Source organism: Neolamprologus brichardi, chromosome 5 (assembly GCF_056152115.1).
Source record: "Neolamprologus brichardi isolate AB-2024 chromosome 5, ASM5615211v1, whole genome shotgun sequence".
Taxonomy (NCBI): Eukaryota; Metazoa; Chordata; class Actinopteri; order Cichliformes; family Cichlidae; genus Neolamprologus; species Neolamprologus brichardi.
Genome location: NC_142108.1, coordinates 1,593,047 through 1,614,939, shown reverse-complemented (window position 1 = coordinate 1,614,939; position 21,893 = coordinate 1,593,047). Strand labels below are relative to the sequence as shown.

Below are 21,893 nucleotides of genomic sequence, written 5' to 3'. Positions count from 1 at the left end.
ATAAACAATCCAGCGGGAATACAGTTTGGGTTACAGACTCAGAGTGTGGTTTATTGCTGCTCTTTTAGAAATGGTATGTTTGCCACTGCATCTCCGTCATGCATGTCATGCCACTCCATGACATGCATGACGGACATCATGGCATCAACCCACTGCAAGCGTTCCTTTTTTGACTGCAGCTGAGAGAGATTTACTTCTCACAAGCAAACCCACAACGTCAGACTGAGCTGTTCACACAGTGAAACTGTCGTGGAGTCAGCGTTCTGGAGACTGGTGATTCTTTATTTAATTGTCTGCTCTTGATGCAGCATCTGCCTTCTCTGCTTTCACAGCATTTGAGCTAATGTTGGCTCCTCGGTGACACTGTGCCCACCGCTTTGTTCATTTGTCATTGTTTTAGATCCATGCTATTTTTTTATATAAACATTATTATATTTAGTTCTGCATTTATCTGTGACATTTGTCATAAATGTAATATTTAAGTTTAATGATGAATTTCTATAGATATTGCAGTCCTAAGCCCTGCTTTGCTTTGGATTTGTCGTTGAACCAGACATGAGAGCCTATCAAGCAGCCATCTTTACCATTCATCATACAAAAATGCATTACACAGTCATTGAGCATGATGCTCAGCTGGTACAGAACAGCCCTTACATCCGTTATTCCATCCAGTACTACTAAACTTGGCACAAAGCCTAATCTCCTGACAGCAGCCAGACACTGAGTGACAAATGGAGGGGAGGGAATGAAAAGTGATGGAACAGCCGTGAGTTTTTTGAAAGCATTTTTAACATTTAATGCCTTCAGATGACAAGACTATTTATTCCTCATCTGCTGCTGTCAGTCAGCGCAGCATGTCTCGAGTAAACAAATGGGTCTGAGGGACACCTGTGTGGACCTCGGCACTTTCAAATGATGTACTGTAGCTGACTGTCAAAGACATCTTCAAGGGTGAACGAGGCTTACTTGATTCAGTTTGTCAGTGCTTAATGATGTTTGGAGAAACAGCGACAGCATCAAAATGTTTTTTTTGATGGCACGTGGTCCTGCTGTTTTACAGGGAAATGGACACGAGCGCGACTTCCTGGACGACAGGCGAGTGTTCATCATGGATATGTATAATCGCTACATTTATCCTGGAGACGAATATGCCAAAAGTGAGTGAAAAGCACAGTCGATTTTCCTCTCAAACTGCCTCTTTTGACCTTTCAATTCATAACAATTTTGAAATAATTTGTACCTTCAAACAGGTTTATGCCGTTCACATGTTCTGTAGGACTTAAATGCACGAGAAAAACAAACCCAACACTTCTCCAAATACCCCATCAAGGTTGAGGTAGTAGCAGTGGTTAGTTGCCTTCCCCCACTCCCATCCCTTAGATGTCACTGTGTTTTAATTATGCTGTGATTTCCCCGAGCACTACAACTCACTCCGTTAGCACTCAGTGGGAAATCTAGCACGCAGCGTCCCTGCAACACCACAATCATGGCTTCTGCACAAATTAATCTGTCAATACATTGAAGCTTCTCTGACAGCGACCACATTCCACTGTGTAGCCCCGATTCTAACAATACTCTGCAGAGCAAATGTCGCAGTCTGCCTTAAAGAAATTCTCTCCGTCCTCCATCCAGTTATCTTGCTTTGCACAATTAATTGAATTTAAGACATTTTATAATTGTCTGTCCCCTTAAGAGAGTAAAATAAATGTATATTCTGGCTTGTTTAAGATAAAAAAAACTGCAGTCGTATTCTTTTTCATATTTTTCTCTGAGACACATTTATTTCTCTGTACCTTTAGAGCCCAAGCTTATGTTTTTTTTTTCTTGAAAGTCTTGTAAAAACTACCAAGAACTTTTTGTTTGACTTTAATGTGCCGTTGCACTGGCTCGTCCTGCTTTTACAGCCTTATTCTGTTTAAAAACATTAAGGTTTTCTAATTAACCTTTTTCAAGTTTAATTAGTATAAATGGAGTTAAAGCACTTCTGCAGAATTGTAAAATTTTAGAATGAAGAAATCCAGTTACCTACATTGATATTCTATTAAAAATCAATGTTGTTTTAGTTTGATTTGTTAATCATGTTAGAAACAGAGTATTACTAAAGAACTGTAAAATATACATGAAAAGGTCTCATAAACAAAAGTCGGAGGAGCTAAATCACACATTGGTCTGGCATCCTTACTTGATACTTGTTATAAATGATCTCCATCTTCTCCAGTGTCCGTCATACACAAATACAGGTAAAGGGAACAATATTGACCATATTGTTACAGTTTAATGTATTGCTGGTTAAACATGTGATTGATGTGGGCGCTGCTTTTACATGTCACATCCACTGTGTTGAAGATCAGACACGTAACATCCAGCATCCTTGTTATAGAAGTTTGGTTACCGTATTTCCCGGACTACAAAGCGCACCTGAATATTAGCCGCACAAGCTAAAATCAGGGGAAAATCCCGTTTTGTACATACATTAGCCGCACCTGACTAAAAGCCGCAGGTGTGTCAATGTTGACTTATCATATGTAAGAGAATATGCACAAAGGGAATTGTCAGGAAAGAGATGGCTGTTTGGAGACACACCCCTTTTATTAATATTTTGAAAAACAAGTTATGGGTACATATTTGCATAACTTTTTAGGTATATGTACAAGTAGCGGTAATTACAAGTACGAAACATGTACTGTGCTTCATAAATGAGTAACAAATGTCGTACATAACAATAACCTACAGCACACCAGAAAAATAGATTCGGCCTACCTTTTAGGCTCAGGTGCAGTGACACAGCTTTAACAAGAAGAAAAGTCAGTCATTCACCACCATCTTTCTCTTCTTCCTGCGCACTAAAACCACCAAAGTCCTCTTCTCCAGTGTCGGATACGAACAGGCTCAGGATGGCTTCGTCATCCACTCTCCGCTTCTCTCCTTCGTTGTCTCTTTCAAAACCAAACAAATCCTCGTTGTCAGTGTCAGAGTCGAACACCCTCAGAAGGGCCGTGGCGCTGTCCTCCTCTCCATCATGCAGCAGTCCAGCCCTTCGAAATCCGTTGGTGATCATGGATGTTTTCACACTTTTCCACGCTGTCAGAATCCACCGGTGGAGTTGAGCATAACTTGCTTTTCGCAAGTTTATCGCCGCTCGTCATCCACGCCCTCCCGCTGAACGCGTAGCGCTACTTTGAAGTTTGTTTTTCGCGCTACTTCGTACGGCACTATGTTGCCTGGCGGATGGACATGTGACCAACATACCACTCTTGAACCCCAATACTGTGTGTCTGATCACATGCCCTTCCGCCAGGCAACGTAGTGCCGTACAACAGCGGAACAAACAAAACAAATCGTCTTACGATATCACAAAAATCATGGACAATCCATAGAAAAGCCGCACCTGACTAAAAGCCGCAGGGTTCAAAGCTTGTGCAAAAAGTAGCGGCTTATAGCCCGACAATTACGGTAGTTTATTTATTTTTTTAAACTAGGGATGCTGAAGATGTATTTTAAGTTGTTTTTACACCTAAAGCCACTTTCACCTACTGACACAGCGCTTTATTCAATCAGTGATAATTTTGTCAACTTTTTCATTAATTTTCATTAGTTTTCGTTGGCGACAAGAACGAATGCTTGAGGAAAAACACTATGATAAAATGTATTGACACTTTCGTCGATGAATTAAATGCTCCCATTAAAACACAACGTAATGTGAATTCTTGGGAGGAAGAGAAGAGCAGACACATTTCGTGTTTGATGTTAAGGAAAATAATATTTTTGCAAACAATGTGGAGAAACTCTCACCGGTAAAACATTTTAGTCAAAGGAATCTACTTCAGATTTTATCTGTGATAATCTTATATTTTATCAACTGAAACTAAACGAAAATAAATCTGATGGCTAAATTATGAGTAAAACTAAAGCAACATTTGCTATAAAAATTAACACTGTATTCAGTACACTTTAAAGGTGCAATATGTAAGATTAATTTTCACAAGTGTAACTTTAGGTGTCTAACTCTGAAATAAGAAACAAAGAATTACAAGGAATTAGAAGCTTTATTAATGGGAACATTAATAAAACGTGGTCATATGCAGTGGTACAGAGCAGGCATGCAACATGAATACACAGGTGTCTAAACTGACAGCTGTTATTTTAGATTCTGCTAATAGTCTTAGCTAGCTCATAGTTTTCCAATGAACAGCAGCTCTCTGACTGAAAATGGCAACAGTAACTCAAATAAACACATTATAACCATGGGAACAAACTGAACTTTGAAGCACCAAGAACAAGAAACTCAGGTTACACAGAGTCACTAAAATAGGACGGCATAAGGCTGTAACAATGTTGCCTGATCAGTGTTGATTTCAACATTTGAAAGGTAGGGTCAGGATTTGGTGTAAAATATATTAAGATATTTTCTTGGCACATATTGGACCACTTAGTACCCGGTGAGCATGATTTAAACACAACATATATGTAGTAATGTATGACCAGAGTGTAGCCATCTTTTTATGGATGCTTCCACAGGAAGCAGCATGATTTCACAAAGCTGGCCTCCTTAGTAGCAGATCTCAATCCAACAGAGCACTTTTGGGATTTGGTGAAATTCAAAGCTGAAAAATCTCTATGTGATGCTATGGAACAAAATCTCTAAGGATTGTTTCCAGCACTGTGTTGAGTCTGTTTTATGAAGAGTTAAAGGAGTTCTGAAAGCAGAAAGGGCTCCAACCTGGGACCAGTAAGGTATCTATAAAGTATCCATATACAAACACAAAGACTCCAAAGTAGATATTCATTGTTATTGAATATCTTTTTCAATATCTTATTCATTGTCTTTTTGCACCACCGTTTTTCAGGTGCAAGTGCTCTTTAAAATGTAAACTACGATCAGCATCCACGAGTAAATCGAATTAAAGTATCATTAATGCTTTATTTGCTCTGTCTGTAGCCCCACTCCTGTTAACCAAAAATATGGCATGGGCCGTGTTCAAGCTTTACCCTTCCATTTCACTGATTTATACTTGGTGGTTAATGGTCTCAGTGTCATACTATGTCAAACTGGTTGCACTTTTCAATAAAACTGTCTAACCTATTAATAAAAAGTTTTTCTAATATGTATTAAAACAGGGGAAGTATAGACACAAATCTGAGGTTGGAAAGATGATGGATACTTCCTGCTTTATCTAACAGTAGGAAAAGTATCCATTTGGAAGCACATACGAGTCAGACGTTTTACAATACCATCAATGGCTTCCTTCACTGTTGCCATACCAGTTTTATTACAGTCAGTCGACGATTTATTCTTACACTTTCTCATAATATTCATTTCTTTTATTGCTCTCAGAACTCTGCCAAAAGAAATCCTGTTGAAATACTGCAGCAATCCCTGGACCATGTATAAGTGATGTCTTTGGAATCAACTCCCCATAAATGCTTCTACTTTGTATCAGTTGGGTTATTGAGTTGCTATGTTCGGTAGCTTCACTGCGTCTTATATGCACCAGTCTTGAATTAATTTTTTGTTCAACAACAGGAGCAATAAAAAGGAAGGTGGAGCTGGACTGGGGCACTGAAGACTCAGAGTACCTTCAGAAGGTTGAGCTCCACATGGAGGGAACACTGAATGAGGTCTTGCCTGATATCATCGTTTATAATGCAGGGACAGACATCTTGGATGGGGACCCACTTGGGGGACTCTCAGTATCACCACAGGTACTGTCACTACTGATTATTTTATACAAGGGTTTCAGAGTAGCATTCATTTGCCATTTTTGAGCAGGCAAATGACAGTCCAGAGGTCTGGATCATCATCAGTGGGGTTTCCACTCATGCAATAAAGGTTTAGCAGCCCAGCAGACCTATAGTCAGGTAAAAAGAAAGTGCTTCTTAATTTGCTTTATGGGTCACCACAGGAGATGAACTTTCTCCATCTCACCCTATCCATATCCAGATGTCCCATCACATCCATCCATGCTGTCCTCCTGCACTACATCCATGTATTTTTTGTGGTCTTCCTCTTTTGCTCCTGCCTCGACGCTCCATCTTTAAAATCCTTTATCCAATGTATCCTCTGTCCCTCCTTCACACGTGTTCAAACTGCTCAACCTGAGCTGTCACTCTGATGTACTTATTTCTAACCTTGTCCATCCTGGTCACTCTCAATAAAAATAAAATCTTCAACTCTGTCACCTCGAGCTCAGGCTCCTGTTTTGTTTTGTTTTGTCTGCCAGCTTCTTGCATGATAACCTTTCCAGCTGTCTCCATCTCATTCATCCACATGTATTCTGTCCTGCTTCAGTTCGTCTTTTCTCCAGAGCATACCTGCACCTGTCCGGGCTCTTTATCACCTGCTCTCTACTCTCACCACAGATCACAGTGTCATCTGTCAACATAATTGTCCACTGAGACTCCTGTTTGACCTCATTAGTCAACCTGTACATCACCATCACAAACAACATGGGGTGCAGAGCTGATCCCTGAACCCATATGTGACTCCTACCATATACCTCATCACTGCTGTCCTCAGACATGTCCTGTAACACCCTTACATGCTTCTCTGCCACATCAACACTCTGAAAGTATACATCGCATCTGCAGTGCTCTTTTGCACACTGGTTGTCATTTCTCTTCTAAACCTAACTTCAACTACTCTTTCCAATAGCTTCATGGTATACCTCATCAGCTTTATCTCTCTGTACCTTCTTCACATAACTCTTGTTCATGAAAATAGCTGCCAGTACAGTTCTTCTACTCCTCAGGCATCCTGTCAGTCTCCACAATCACGTTAAAAAGTCTGATAAAAATGTCCAGTGCCCTCTGTCCTCGACATCTGGATCCACTCTTCATATCTGCCCTCACTTCCTCCTTACTAATACTCTACACTTTGTGGTTCACTAACTGTCCTCCATCTGTCCTCCTCTCTCTCATATTTTCTATTTTAATGAGTTTCACAAAGTGCTCACACTCTAACACACTCTCTTCAGTCTTTAGTACATTTCCATCTCTGTCCTTAATCACCCTAACAACAACATCATTTCTCTGCCTAATACCTTACCTACCCAACTCCTCCTCATCACCTCTGTTCCCTTCACCTACATGTCCTGTAGGACATATGCACTGACAATGTTTAATATCCTTTGACTTGCGGCCACAAACTCCTGTCTGACACTCTCTTCACCTCCACAACACTGTTCACATTCTCTTCCTTCAAGCTTACTCCTATTTTGTTTTGCCTCTCATCGATAACATAAGCATTGTACAGTCTAATCTTGGCATGAATTTGCTAGGACAACCACTCCTGGGAAACCTGACTGCTGGACTTAGAGGGTTATATAACTTATATAACCCTCGAAGTCCATGTCCATGTTAATCGACAGCAACTGGATAGTTGTCCATGTCTTTCTTCCTGGGAATTGTGTTAACATACATTTGGATTATCCATACCTGGATGATACTTAACCCTATTAATTCCTATGGAAGCCATAACAATGTACTTTGTTTTTCACACACTGCTTCTGTATTTTGGCTTTATTTTTGTGGTGGTATTTACCTCATTTTAAAACCAGTTATGTACTGGATATGCATATACACACACACACACACACACACACACACACACACACACACACACACACACACACACACACACACACACAAACTGCTCAAAGCAACAATGGAGGACATTTAAAAACCAGAGAAATCCTATAACATATCACTGTTTTATCTGTTCTGACAATATCTGTCACGGTTCTGGGTCAGTTTGACCCAGTATTTTGAGTTATGTTTTGGTGTGTTTTTGCATTTTGGACTCTTTTGTTATTATGATGATAATAATGATTATGACTCTATGTTTCAGTTATTCTTGTTTAGGGATTAGTTCGTAGGTTTTGTTCTCATGTTTCTTGCAGGTTTAGTTCAGTGTCTAGTCTGTCTCTCAGTGTCGTGTCTGCGTCTTTGTTTAGTGGTGTCTTGTTTCCTGTTTTACTCTGAAGGTTCATGTTCCTGTCATATGGGGTGCCTTGGGGTGGCTGTAGCTCAGGTGACAGAGCAGGTCAGCCACTAATCAGAAGGTCGGTGGTTCGATCCCAGGCTGCCGCCTCCTGGCTGCATGCCAAATATCCTTGGGCAAGATACTAACCCCATGTTTGCCTACTGGTGGTGGTCAGAGGGCCCGGTGGCGCCAGTGTTTGGCAGCCTCGCCTCTGTCAGTGCGCCCCAGGGCAGCTGTGGCTACAATGTAGCTGCCATCGCCAGTGTGTGAATGTGTGAATGACTGAATGTAGTGTGAAGCGCTTTGGGGTCCTTAAGGACTAGAAAAGCACTATACAAATGCACGCCATTTACCATTTATGTCAGTGTTTCTAGCTTTGTTCCCCCCGTCTCATTAGGTCTTATTCCTCCCAGCTGTGTTCCCCTTCTGTCTCTAATTCCTTGATGACTTCCTCAGTGTATTTAAGCCCAGTGTGTCTTTGTGTCAGTGTCGCGTCGTCTGTTCTACTTCCCCTCTAGTCAAGTTATTTTTCAGGATTCTGTGCAGTTCATGTTTGCCATTTGGTTTATGTTGTTTTTCATGCAGCCGCACGATGAGGTTCCGTGCAGGTCATGTTCATGTCTGTTTCGTCACGCCATTTGGTTCACAGTTTCCATGCATCTGCACAGCATTCTGTTCACAGTGGTCATAGTTATTCTTTTCTGTCAGGTTAGTGTTTTTCCAGTTTAGGTTTTTGGTTAGTTGCAGTCTCTGTCCCTGTTATGTTTTGTCTACTTCCTTCTGCACCAGCCCAAATAAAGGCTCGCTTTCAGTTTAAGTTTACTCCCGTCTCCTCGCCTGTGTTCGCGCCTGGGTCCACCACACGCACTCTCTACACGGTCTCCCCCCGCTGGCCGTGACAATATCCATCCGTTATGGTTAAATAAACCATTTATTGCTGTATCTGACAGAGGATAAATATGATACGGCACACTTCCTTTGGTTATATACGCGTTACTTTTTCCATGGTGTCTCATTCTGTCCTCTCCCTCCAGAGCTGCACATATGCAGCCTGTCTGAGCGACCACACAGTTAACAATTAGCAACATTTAACCAAAAATTGGGCTGCATGTGTTCAGAGAACTCATGTTAGTCTGATACCTTTGATATGTTCTGTTTTTTGTTTGTTTGGTTTTTGTGACTATCCCTACAGCGTCACAGATTCAGCTCCGTATTTTAGCACGGAGTAGGGCTGTGCGATATGACCAAAATCTCATATCCCGATGTAAGACATCTATCGTCCGATAACGATATAAATCACAAAAACTTTAAATTTTCTGTAAATTCTGTGAATCTCGGGCAGCTCGACTTGCATGAAGTGTTTCAAGCTCGACGTCGTGTAGCTGGAGTCAAGTGTTTTAACCGATGCATGAAACCAAGGGCATAGATTTGGCATGAAAGGGACGTGTCCCCACGAATATCCAGCGATTATTAAATTGTCCCCACCAATAATTTGATCTCTTCGAGTAAAGAAAAAAAAAACAGATAGACAAAAAAAAAGATCTGTCAACGTCTCATTCGCCCAGCGGTGCAGAAAGAGCTAAATTACGTTCTCTACTGGAGTCCTACCTCATGTGACAAATATGGCCAATGTGATTGGCTGTGCCTCTCAGGGAGCTCTGTTTAGTTTTAGTAGCGGCAAGCCTGCGCTGCGAGGAGGAGAGGAGGATGGCAGCAAAAAGGAAAAACCTGGATATAAGAAAGTGTTTTTCAAGTCAAGCTCACTCATAAAATGTGTCCGTCATAATAACGTTACAGGCTATGCTAGGCTTTGGCCCACATCAGTCTAAAATTGTATGTAGCCATAACGTGTTTTGATACTGCACAACATGCAGCACTATTAGTTATCTCAGTCTCCCAGAGACAGATAATTTTGATTGAAAGTGTCAGAGAAAAGCCTCAAGCAAGCCAGGATATTAGTTTACAGAGGCTGTTAAAATTATGTCTAACGTTAAAATGTTGGAGACACAATAATTTCATCCTAATGGTAATGATATTTTCATAGGGTTAATTTTTGAGACAAAATATCACAAAGTAGTCATGATTTTGCAAATATTCCACCTTGTAGTGCAGTTTGCACAAATTGTTTTAAAATGCATTCAGCCTACAAACATTACTGATGAGTCAAGATCTGCACAAACTGACAGAAACACTGAAGCAGCTCCACATTTTATTCTTATTGTCATGTTTGTCCTATTTGTCAGGTGACAGAAGAACCAACACAAAGCTCAGAGTAATGGTGATACAAGATCACAGGTGGAATTGGCTGATGACCTGTTGGTTCATGACTGTATTTGAAGCTCATGTGTGACTGCATGTATGTGGAATGTCTCACTGTTATTTATCAGGTGACAGAGGCAGCTCTGTTGCTGTAACAGTAGTTCATGTTGAGAATAAAAAATCCCAGCTCACTGAGTTGATCGGGGCAATAGTGCCTAAAATGTTGCATAATTTTGCTGAGAGATCTTTTACTCTGTGGTAATCTTAGACGAGTAGTTTTATGGACAAAAGCCACCAGGTCATTCAGCGTTCCCTTAGTGCTGATGTATCAGAGATGTTGGTGTAATATAACTGAACTAATGATGTTAAGTCTTTAAAGTCATATTCTTTTATTGTCATGACTGTATTTGAAGCAATTTTTATTTTCGTATGATACCTGATTTATATGGAATATGGTTGAAGTAAACTAAAGTCTAAAATACTTAGTCAGTCATTTGTTTAATAGTAATTTAACTTTATATAATTCACATATAAAACTATGAATTGTAATTTTGAATGGTTTAAAAGCAGGTAGAATAGCATATGTAGGCAAGTATGTTTCTCCTTTTATCAAGAAGCAAAGACAAAAAAAAAAAGAAACAGGGCAGCATTCGGTGGTTGAATCATCCGTCCCCACCAATGCCTAAACCAAATATACGCCCTTGCATGAAACTATACATTTTTAGACATAAGTTGTAACGGCCGCCGTTTTCTTTGTATTTATTACACGGCGTGCTGCGGGGAAAAGCCTGTTCTAACGTTTGAGTCTAAGGTTTGTCTTTTTTAGCACCCGGTGGCTCTTTTTTGCTTCTCATCCAGAAACACTCTGCATACTCTTTCACGTAATTCAGTTTATTTTGAAAAGTCTCAGCAGGATCTTGAGCTTTATTGTGAAAGGTTTATGTGGAAAATAAACAAGCGGACATGCAATGGTTTTACCATTGTTGTTGCTAACGACAACGCATAAAAACAGGCGCTTGTCCGTCTGTAGTGTGGTTACATTAAATATAAGAGAAAGAGAGAACTTTAAGAAATTAATATAACCACTACAGTGACCATCAAAACGATGAAAAAATATTGCCGTAAACAGTTTATTTTGCGACACCACGAAACAAACGATAGCGTAAAATGAAACAATAGACGTTTTTATATCGTCATCCGATATATATCGTTACATCGAACAGCTCTAGCACTCAGGTCATAACATTGAGTTTTACCGAACTATATGTTATTATATTTAGCCCTGCTTCTAATACTTACCTCACATCCAGGTTTATTACTTTAGCTTTGTGGTCAATGTCCCGTACCCAATATTTATTGTAGTATGTAGTTTATAAACAGGAAGTATAAATACAGTGCAGTCTTGTAAGAACTTCACCACCTATGACTAGGCAGTCAGAGGATGATCAAACATTTGTCAGTGCTGGAAAAATGTATAAAGGTAAAGTTGTAATGTGTTATAGGTATACATGATGAATCGGGCACTGAGTAGGGATAGCTGATTCTGGAAGTGTTTTTAATTACTGTAAAAAGCTTAAATGTATGGAAGTGTGTTTATTGAAATCCCCAAAAGAGAAAACAGTGTCTGGTAATAATGTGACACATACGCTCAGCTCCTGTTGCCATGGAGAAGAGCCTAGGCAGAGAAAAATCTCTGTAGCTGTAGCAAATCTAGACCACATCATTGTTTCAGCTGGGGCCAAAACACTTCACCACAGCTGCTGAATTCATTCCTCACCTTAATCCTATCATAACATGTCTACAAAACGTAATCTCTGGGCCTGGCCCAAAACTCATGTTTGTGACATTTGGAAGTTTTCAAATGTTTGCTTCGGTGACAGAGTGGTTCTCTGGAGGTTTATCAGAGCTCAGTGGGAGACATTTCTTTTAATGAGGACGACCTGCAACTCAAAAGTCAATGCAGAACAGAGAATGAATGAAGCAGTTAAAAGATGTGAGGGTTAAAGCTAATAATCATCTGGGCGCAGCGTTTCTGTGTATCCCACAGTTTCTTAGAACCAGTTTATTAGGCATGCAATTGGCAGCTGGATGCTCTATCAGATGATTTTGGGACATTACAGGACACACAGTGTTAAAGGTCTTTAGGCTCATAATCTTACGTTGTATTATTATGTCTTATTCAGACATTGCGTCCGCTTATCAGACGAACTGTGTAGGTTGCTTTATTAAATAAATAATAATAGCTCTAAACAGCTTTCCTATTCACCACAACTAAGCAAAAGCATGGTTGGGTTTGACACAATTAGGACAACATTCATTGGATACACTACGCAACTTGGAGGTGCAAATTTTTATACAGATTTTCAGCCTCAAATATTTAAGTGTTACTTGCTCTCCCACCATCGGTCCTGTACACTGCCAGCCATAGCAGGGATTATTAGCTGAGACAACCGTGACAAACATCAGGATGTGATTAATTTGGGAACAAAACACAATGAAGATTCAAGTTACTAAGATTTATTAAGGTCACTGAAACCAGTATATCAATTACAAGATGCAAAAACAAAAGGAAAGAAAGAAATTAAATATCTGATGTCATAGAATTTCAACAGCTTTCGTTTGTTTGTTTGGCTGATTTTGGTTTAAAATGGAAAACATACAAATTGTCTTATATGTGGAAAAAATGCGCCTCTAAGTTCTTTCTCTCAAACAGGGTTTTCATTGAGCCTGGATAGTCAGAAGTGACTCTGAGTATGCACTACATTTCACTGAATCGAGTCTCTACTAAATATGCTTGACTATGCTGGCAGTTTAAGTGGATGGGGTGAAGACAAGACAAGACTCAAGACTGGGCCTAGTCTGCTTTATTTGAGCAAAAATAACAATTATGTTTTGGTAAATAATTGTCACGTTAGTTATCCAACATGATTACTCATCAAGTAAATAAAAACTCAACGTAAAAGAATATTTACAGATGACTTCCTTAAAACCTAAAGAGCCAAATTTAAAAGAAAATTGAATGGATGAAGAAAAAAGATGGAGGTGGAGGCATTGTGTTGTATTCCAGGTATTGCTAGTGACGGCTGAATGGCTCTACCTTGCTAGAGAGTAAAACCTTACCTGTTTTTCTGACTACTTCCACTGGAACATGGTCAACTCAGATGTGCCATCAATCTCAGTTCTGACATTAATAAACTGAGTGAGTTACAGCTTTGAGGGAGAGTTGAAAAAATGCACTGCGGAGAGAAAAAATGTGTACTTAAATTCTAAGACAAAACAACAAAAGCTTGGTAGTGAAATGATTGCAAACTAATAATCACATTATTCTGATTTCTACTGGCACTGGTCTCTAAACTGCTCGTGTAGGCGTGACAGAAACATCAGGCAGGCACTATGACCAGTAGCTGACTGAAGATATGAAAATATCCATCCATCCATCTTCTTCCACTTATCTGGGGCCAAGTCGCGGGGGCAGCAGCTTAAGCAGAGAAGCTCAGACCTCCCTCTCCCCAGCCAGCTCCTCCAGCTTGTCCGGGGAAACACCAAGGCGTTTTCATGCCAGCCGAGAGATATAATGTCCTGGGTCTCCCCCGTGGCCTCCTCCCGATGGGACATGCCCATGACACCTCGCCCAGGAGGCATCCTTGTCAAATGCCCGAACAACCTCAGCTGGCTCCTTTCAATGTGGAGAAGCAGCGGCTCTACTCTGAGCGCCTCCCAGATGGCTGAACCTCTTGCCCTACTTCCAAGGGAGAGGCCAGCCACCCTTCGGAGCAAGCCCATGTCTGCCGCCTGTGTCCACAATCTTGTTCTTTCGGTCACTGCCCACAGCTCGTGACCATAGGTGAGGGTAGGGATGTAGATCGACTGGTAAATTGAGAGCTTTGCTTTTACACTCAGCCCCTCCGCGAATTGCTACCTTATCGTGGTGGAGGGGTTTGTGTGTTCCAGGGTCTCCCATGGCAAATTGGTCCTGGGTGAGGGACCAGACAAAGAGTGATTCAGAAGACCCCTATGGGAAGAACATAAAGGGAACAGTTCACCCTTCCCGGAGTGGAAGGGTGCCCGAGGGCGAGTGTCTGGTGGCCAGGCATTAGTTCATGGGTCCCAAAAAAGGGACATGGGCCCATCTTCCTGCAGGCCCACCACCCACAACAGGCACCGCAGGGGTCGGGTGCATTGTGAGCCGGGCAGCGGCCAGGAAAGGAAAGACAACTTTAGCTGGACAATCTCTGACTGCATTAATGCATCATTAAGATATGAACACAGCCAAACATACTGTATGCATCCTGGAAATGCCTTTTTTTGTTTCCCATACTGCAAATCCGTTGGAACAGATCCAACATAGACTGAAGCACACATCAAAGAATGAGAGCACGCTGTAGCTGCAGCTGATCACTGAGTATTGTACTTCATTTTGGCAGTCGGCAATTTGAATTCATGTGCTTGATATCCGTTACATAGTGTATTAACTCTCCTAGAACCATTTCATTAGTGTATATCATTAAATGTATGTACAGAGGCTTGTATGACTGTAAATCGTTTGTTTTCACCACGATCAATTTTAAATGCAGATGGAAGCCGTACTAATTTCCTCTAATTACTGAAATTAAAAACACGGTGTCAAGCATGTTTATTCAGTGCTAACTGGTTTATTATTTCTCCTGTCAGACCAGTATCAAGTGGTGTTTGAATGTGCGTGGGTGTAGACAGCAAGTGATTAATCAATTAATTAAAAACACGTTTTGGATAGACTGCATGTATTTGCATTTGTTTGAGCGCTTGCATTAAGTCATATTAGAGTAAATGGGGGGCCCGACATACAAAACCAGCTGTTAACTGCTGTGCAGCTGTGTGAAGTTGAATCTAAGGTTTCACTGAAATGTATTTTGAAGAAAAGTAGTATTAACATGGTTAATACATGGTTAAACATTAAAGTCATTTGTATGCTTGTCACTTGCACACCATGATGTCAACAGTTGGGTTTTGAGCCCAACAAGTTTTAGCATTGGTGTTTTGGCTGCTGACATTAGCTAACATTAGCTAGTTAGCAGATGCATTCATAAATGGTGTGGGTGGCACCAATTAGTCGGTATCTATATAAAGAAGAATTAAATTGAATGTCCAGGTGGGAGGCCAAAACAGGGTTTTACTTTTCTTGTAACACATTGTTACAGAATTTGTTGTTTTGGCATTGGAGACCCCAGCATCTGTTCGCTCCCTTGTGTTCATTTTACCTTTATGAATTTGTTATCTAACTATTGGAAAAAAACCTGTGAAAAAAATGATATGCCCCTGATCCAGGGCTTGTTTAATAGTTTTTGATTTAAGATCTGGGTTTGCTAGTATCTTTTAAGTTAGGCCTTGTGTACTGTAAGGTATTTAATGTTATGGATGAGGTAAATCTGTTTGGTGCAATGCAGATGTTCTTTTGTGTTGAACTATGATATGCCCAGGCCTATGAATCCAGCCCATTTGTGTCTAATATTGAATGAATCTGCACTGCTTTAGAAGCAGGAAAGAAAAATGTGTAACTGGCAGGCTCAGCTGAATCAGGCCACATGGGCTCTTCATGTAACTAATTTATCAGGAAATTTCAAATTGTACTGAGAGCTGGTCAAAATGAGCCAAATTGGCATTTATTACTTACTGTGCAGAGATTTCCAGCCAGTGATGCTGTGAATCCCAGAAAGTAATTGGCGCAAATAAGGTAAATGTGCAGGATGTGTTAGTTGTGGCTGAACATGTGTTTTTGCCATGCTTAATAATGTTCCAAATCACTCAGTGTTTTAACAGATGTTCCATAATAAATGACAGTGTTGACACAAACTATTGACTGTTTGAATCCCTCCACAGACATGCATGTGTGCTTCTTCCTCTAGCTGTTCCAGAGCTCAGTAACTCGGTGTAGTGGATTTCTTAGCCATGACTTTGTCCTTGGGTTCAGATCAGGACTCTGGACTAGACATGTCGATGTTATCAGCATGTTTTATCAAATCTTTTATCAATGAGATGCACTGTCTTGCATAACAAGTGGTAGCTGTTTGTTGCTATTCTAATATCAGCTTCCGGTGTGTTACTGAAGGAAGTTCTGTTGGGTAGCTAAACTTATAATCACAGTTATCCTGGTTAGCAGTTGTAATGTTGAACATTTAGCACAACTATTTGTTAACTTGAAAACCACCAAAGCAAGAGGACCTTTGTGCAATTAAAATAATTGCACAAAGGTGCATTTTTTCACATTTATTCTGTTTTCATAATTGCTGGAGGCCAAAATTGTCACTCAAATTTGCCTTTGAGATGTAATTGCCAAGTCCTTGCGTGGTCATTTTTATGAGTATTTAAGTCGAACAAATCACATTTGCCACATTAATTTATTACAGTCATATACTAGAGTTCAAGTTTGGTGTCTAGGTTCATTACTCCTGGCAATATGACACAGAAAATTAGGATTGATGAGTAAATATGAGTTGGGAGCTACAGGTGGAGGATGGGCAGCAGTGCCCATGCCTGCTCCATTAGTGTGATTGTAATGCTTCAGTATTCTACAAATGAGGCTCTGGGACACTCACCATCCTTTTGACCTTCACCGTAACATGTTGGTAGTTAAATAGCCTTTGTAAGATGCTTCCTGAAAGTGGCAACAGATGGGAGATTATCACCAATAACAAAAAACTCCACAAGTGTAGTTTTGTTTGCAGCTCTTTGTCTGTTCATGTTAGCGTGTGTTTTTGGGCCAGATCTTCCTGTTCTCTCAGGAGAAAAGAAGTCCAGAGAATCCAGAGAAGGTAGTGCTTGGAAGCATGGAGAGGCTGCCTCTTCTTCTACTTCTTACTTTCTTCTCCTTCTTCTCTGCCAGGGCATTATAAAGAGAGATGAGCTCGTGTTCAGGGCTGCGAAGCGTCGGGGGATCCCCGTACTCATGATGACATCCGGAGGATATCAGAAGCAAACAGCCCGCATAATCGCAGACTCCATCCTCAACCTGCACCGGCAAGGTCTAATAGAAGACAACGCCGCGGACGGAGAGGGATCGACACCGCTGACGACCCACATGACGTCTACCTCTGGATCGGCAGGGTCAACATCCACAGCTGTCTGAGGAGCCTTAATCCTGGAGCTAACACTAACATACCTGACTTTAAAGCAGCGGTCCCCAACCCCCGGGCCTCGGACCGGTAGCGGTCCGTGAGTCGTTTGGTTGAGAGTTGAGGCTCAGGTGTGAAATGTATAGTTTTCAGGGTTTTTATCGGTTTTCAGCGTTATTTTGTTATTGTTTTTATCGTTTACTCGGTTTTCCTGGGTCTTTTCACGTGTGTTATGAATAAATCTTATTTTTGTCGGTACTAGTTTTATTTTGTTGTATTTATACGCGACACCTTAAAGGCCGGTCCATGAAAATATTGTCGGGCATAAACCGGTCCGTGGCGCAAAAAAGGTTGGAGACCGCTGCTTGAAAGCACTAAGTAACTTTATATTGTGCTGTGATCGTGTGACAGCTGTTGTAACATTCAACACTTGTCTAAACTCAGATTATGTAACAAGAAGTTTGCACATGTACACTTAAATATTCATGAGCTTTGGTAACATTTTCACATTTGCTATGCGCAGGTTGACACACACTCAAAGGGAATAATCATTCAGAGGGAAAAAGCTGTCTTTAAACAACCGTGTTTTCACAGCTACGACTTTCATATGGCACAAAAGAGCTTTTTAAATGTTTAATCAGTAGGAGATTATGGGTTTTATGTGTGATGTGTGATCAGGTCAGCATTTTGGCTAAATGTAATCTTTAATCTCAGGAAATGCAAAACTAATAATAGCATATGAAGCATGTGCTATTATTAAGGCTTAATATACTTCCAATGTATGTGTAAATAATGTCTCAAGTTATAAATATAAAGCATATATAATATGAAAACAAGCATAACCGCACATGAAAGTGTAATTATCTTAATCAGAAGTAATCGTTGGGTGAATTTTAACATTGAAAGAAGATCAAATTATATATATATAAGTGAGTAGTGTCTTAATTGAGATGAGTTTTGTGCTTTGAATCCAATCTAATATGTACAGTTAATGTTTTAAGTTATTACAGGTACTAATTGTCCCTGTAATTGGAAAGATTTGAGACACTAAAACTTTTGACTGAGCACTTTAACTGCTTAAGAAACTCAAGTCGCCCAACGTTTTAGACTCCTGAAATTCAGTCTGCTTGTTGCAGCGTTTTTTCCACCATGTCTAGATTTAAGTCTAAAACCCAGAATGTTCAGTGATTAATGAGAAAGCCTGTACAGCAGGGTTTCCAGTGGCTTTCACTTTTGATTGGTTGTTTATAGTTGGACACAGAGCTTCCCTAATGATGTTTACACATGCAGAAACTTTGTAAAAGGAGCCACAAAAACACTAAGATCAATATGATTAATGCAGCGGCTGAAACAATATCACCGCTTCCAAAAGATACTGAAGACATCGTCTGACACAGACTGAATACAAGCTGTGTGCTCCCATGTAATGATCACTACGGCATTTTACTATCAATCTCTGCCTAAAACATGCACGAACTGAGGTCAAAGGGCATCACAAGCCTTTCTGTGAAACTTTGCTAATATAAGCTGATATCAAATGACCCACGTGACCTACATCAGTGTTGGCTGTGGAATCATTTAACATTCATTATAATTTGGGGTGTCTCATGTTTTTGGCATTGCAACAATGTATTTGTTCATGTACATATAGGAGAATTTAAAGTTGCTATTTTTATATGTAGAGTTTTGTGTGTGTCCATCTACCCCAAATCAAAAGACGAACATCAATGGAAAACATTTTGTGAGCACTTTATAATTGGCCTCGCAGCTATGATGGCCACATTGCAAATACTGGTTATCGCCGGTGTTGTTATAGCTAAAACTAGTTAACCAGCTACATGTATTTAAAACATCAACAGACACGTGGCTATAAATGCTGCGTGAACGTGAAATCCACCCAAGCATCCCACTATGGTAAACAACTTTTTTCACTTAGCATTACAAAAATGGCGTTCAACTTTTTACATCCACCAGGTCACTGGCAACCTATCTGAGGCTGCTTTAGTTTGGTGAATGTCCACCAAGCAGGCAGAAAGGTGACAATGTGGTGCTCTCCCCAAAACATATTAGGATTACAGGACTGAGCCAAAGCTTGGGCACTGCAGCGACAGCTTTGACTCATCCACCCACATCAAATTATGAACTCACTCTGAACCCTCCTCTCTCATTCATACTAAATGAACACTCCTGGCTGCAACTGTCACAACCACATTAGGTACAATGCATGCTTTAAGTGTTAAATTCAGAGTAATTTGCAATGACACTGCCTGCGTAACCTATTAGTAAGTCATCCTTGATTGATTGAACAAGTACAAAAACCAAGTAGGTATTCGCACTTGCACAGTAAATGTTGCCCTATGTGTTGGGATGCCTTTTTCTGGAATATTAAATAGTTTCCTCCCACAGGCCGAAGACATGCATGTTCAGGCTACGTCCACACGTACCCGGGTATTTTTGAAAACGCAGATTTTTCTATGCGTTTGCACCTTTCGTCCACACGTAAACGGCGTTTTCGGTCACTGAAAATGGAGATTTTTAAAAACTCCAGCCTGGGTGGATATTTTCTAAAACTCAGTTTTTGCATTTACGTGTGGACGAGAAAAATGGAGAAAACGCAGCGTCAAAGGTGTGCGCCTTTTTTGACGTCACACTGTGCGCCACGTTATTGTTTCGGTGAAATGAATTTCTACAATACTGTTAATTGTTCTCTCTGCAGTGTTTAAATGCTTACATATACACACACAGTTACTGTCCCTCCACACATACGACTCGGTTCTGCTTCTATGCCCCAGCTTTGTTTAATATTTCCCACCGAGGCTTCTAGACTTCTGATTGGCCAACATTTCTGCACGGTTAGGAATATAGCGCCACCTGCTGCTTTGGCATGTTCCTAGCAGCGTTTTCCTTCATTTCTGCCTTTATGTGTGGACGGGATTATTTTTTAAAACGAAAACGGAAAATCTCCGTTTTCAAAAATACCCGTGTACGTGTGGACGTAGCCTTAGTTGAATGGTAACTAAACTGGTCGTAGGGTAGTTGTGCGGTTGTCCCTCAGTGTCAACCATGTGGTGGATTTGGGACCAATCACCTTTCACCCTATAGTGAACAGGCATTGGCTACAGCCGAGCTACAACCCTGTTTTGAACGTGTATTTAAAAAATGGATGGAAATAATTATCAAAAAAAGAAAACCTTAAACCCCGTGTACTAATTCATTTCTGCTGTTGAGGGTGCAGTTTGGATTTGGTTTCAGATTATTAAGTGTGAAAATACTTTCCCCATTTGTCCCAGTAACATACAATGAAAGCATGTTTAATAACAGCAGACAAGGGTTCTGCAATATCACCATGAAGGTGGTAAGAGGGTTTTAATCCTAGTGTTTGTCATTGCATTCAGTTGTTCTTTGCTATTTTGTGGCTGATTAGACCTGAAGTGGCTGTAATCTTCATGTTTGTTGTGTGCTATTGCTACAGCTGTACTGTGAAAGTTTATGGCTGTAATGCAGACTTGCAGTTATTTGAAAGATTCAAAGGTCCGTCTTTGAACAGCGTGAAAGCCGTATTGGGGTACTTATCCTGGAAGCTGTTTGGAAACACTCAAAACCAAACTGTGAAAGGCGGGCATAGTGGTGTCTGTGCTAATTAGCTAAAGCCTTTGATCTGGCATGCTGCTTTTGAATGCAGCTAAAAGGTTTAGTGCAGTCTACCTTTAATTAGGACTATGAAAGTGCTGCTTACTGTATGGAGGTTTGTTCTTAATACACAATGCCATCACAGCTCGTCAGATCCTTTCTGTGTCAGCCGGTTTTTATTACTGAATCTTATGTGCCAAAAATAGAACTTAAAAGCTGTGCTGTATGTTTTTGCTGTGTGTAAACACTGAAAATTCCTTCTATGCATTTATCATGACATTGAATAAATTCTATAACAACCAATGAGGTTCTTTTCCATGTTTTAAGCATTAAATTAATTCTTCATCTATTAAAATGATCTTAACACATGACTGTTTTAACAGCCCTGCTTCATTTAGTGCAAAAGAGGTCATACAATTTTACATTACTGACTAAATGTCCTGGTACAGGTTTGTAAAAGTAGCTGTTTAGTTTCATGTACAGAAATCAAACTCAAACTTGGTCACCTGGGGGTAATTCAGTTTTGACGTTCAGCCCATATATACATAGACAAGCAGACAATATAATAGCAACAGATCCTTATGACTCCTTAGCATAGCTTAGGTTCTCCCAGCCATAGGCAGCATAAATGTGGATGTAGCTACTCACCTACACCTCACCTAAGACAATGTGAAGTCTTATTCTGAAGCCTTGAGATGAGTGTTTTTGCCATGATTGCTGAGTTATCAGTCATAAGTTTGTAATCAATGAGCATATCCTGGATAATCTTCCTTTCTGAAACATGCTCCAAAAAAATTATGAAATGGCTAAATGTAGTGTTCGGGGGTAACGGAATACATGTACAAGCGTTACGTATTTAAAATACAAAATATGAGTAACTGTATTCTGTTACAGTTACTGCTTAAATCTTCACATTAGAAGAAGAAAGGGATGGG

At 40.3% G+C, this 21,893-nt stretch overlaps 1 protein-coding gene across 1 annotated transcript in view; it reads left to right on the top strand.

The window, feature by feature from the left end:
• Window positions 1-21,255, top strand: part of hdac11 (histone deacetylase 11) — a 57,835-nt gene extending 36,580 nt beyond the window's left edge. The window contains 3 exon segments of the mRNA XM_006800198.3: window positions 1,061-1,157; window positions 5,525-5,703; window positions 17,100-21,255. Coding sequence (XP_006800261.2) covers window positions 1,061-1,157; window positions 5,525-5,703; window positions 17,100-17,342 — 519 coding nt within the window. The 3' untranslated portion in view covers window positions 17,343-21,255.
• Window positions 21,256-21,893: the final 638 nt, after the last annotated feature.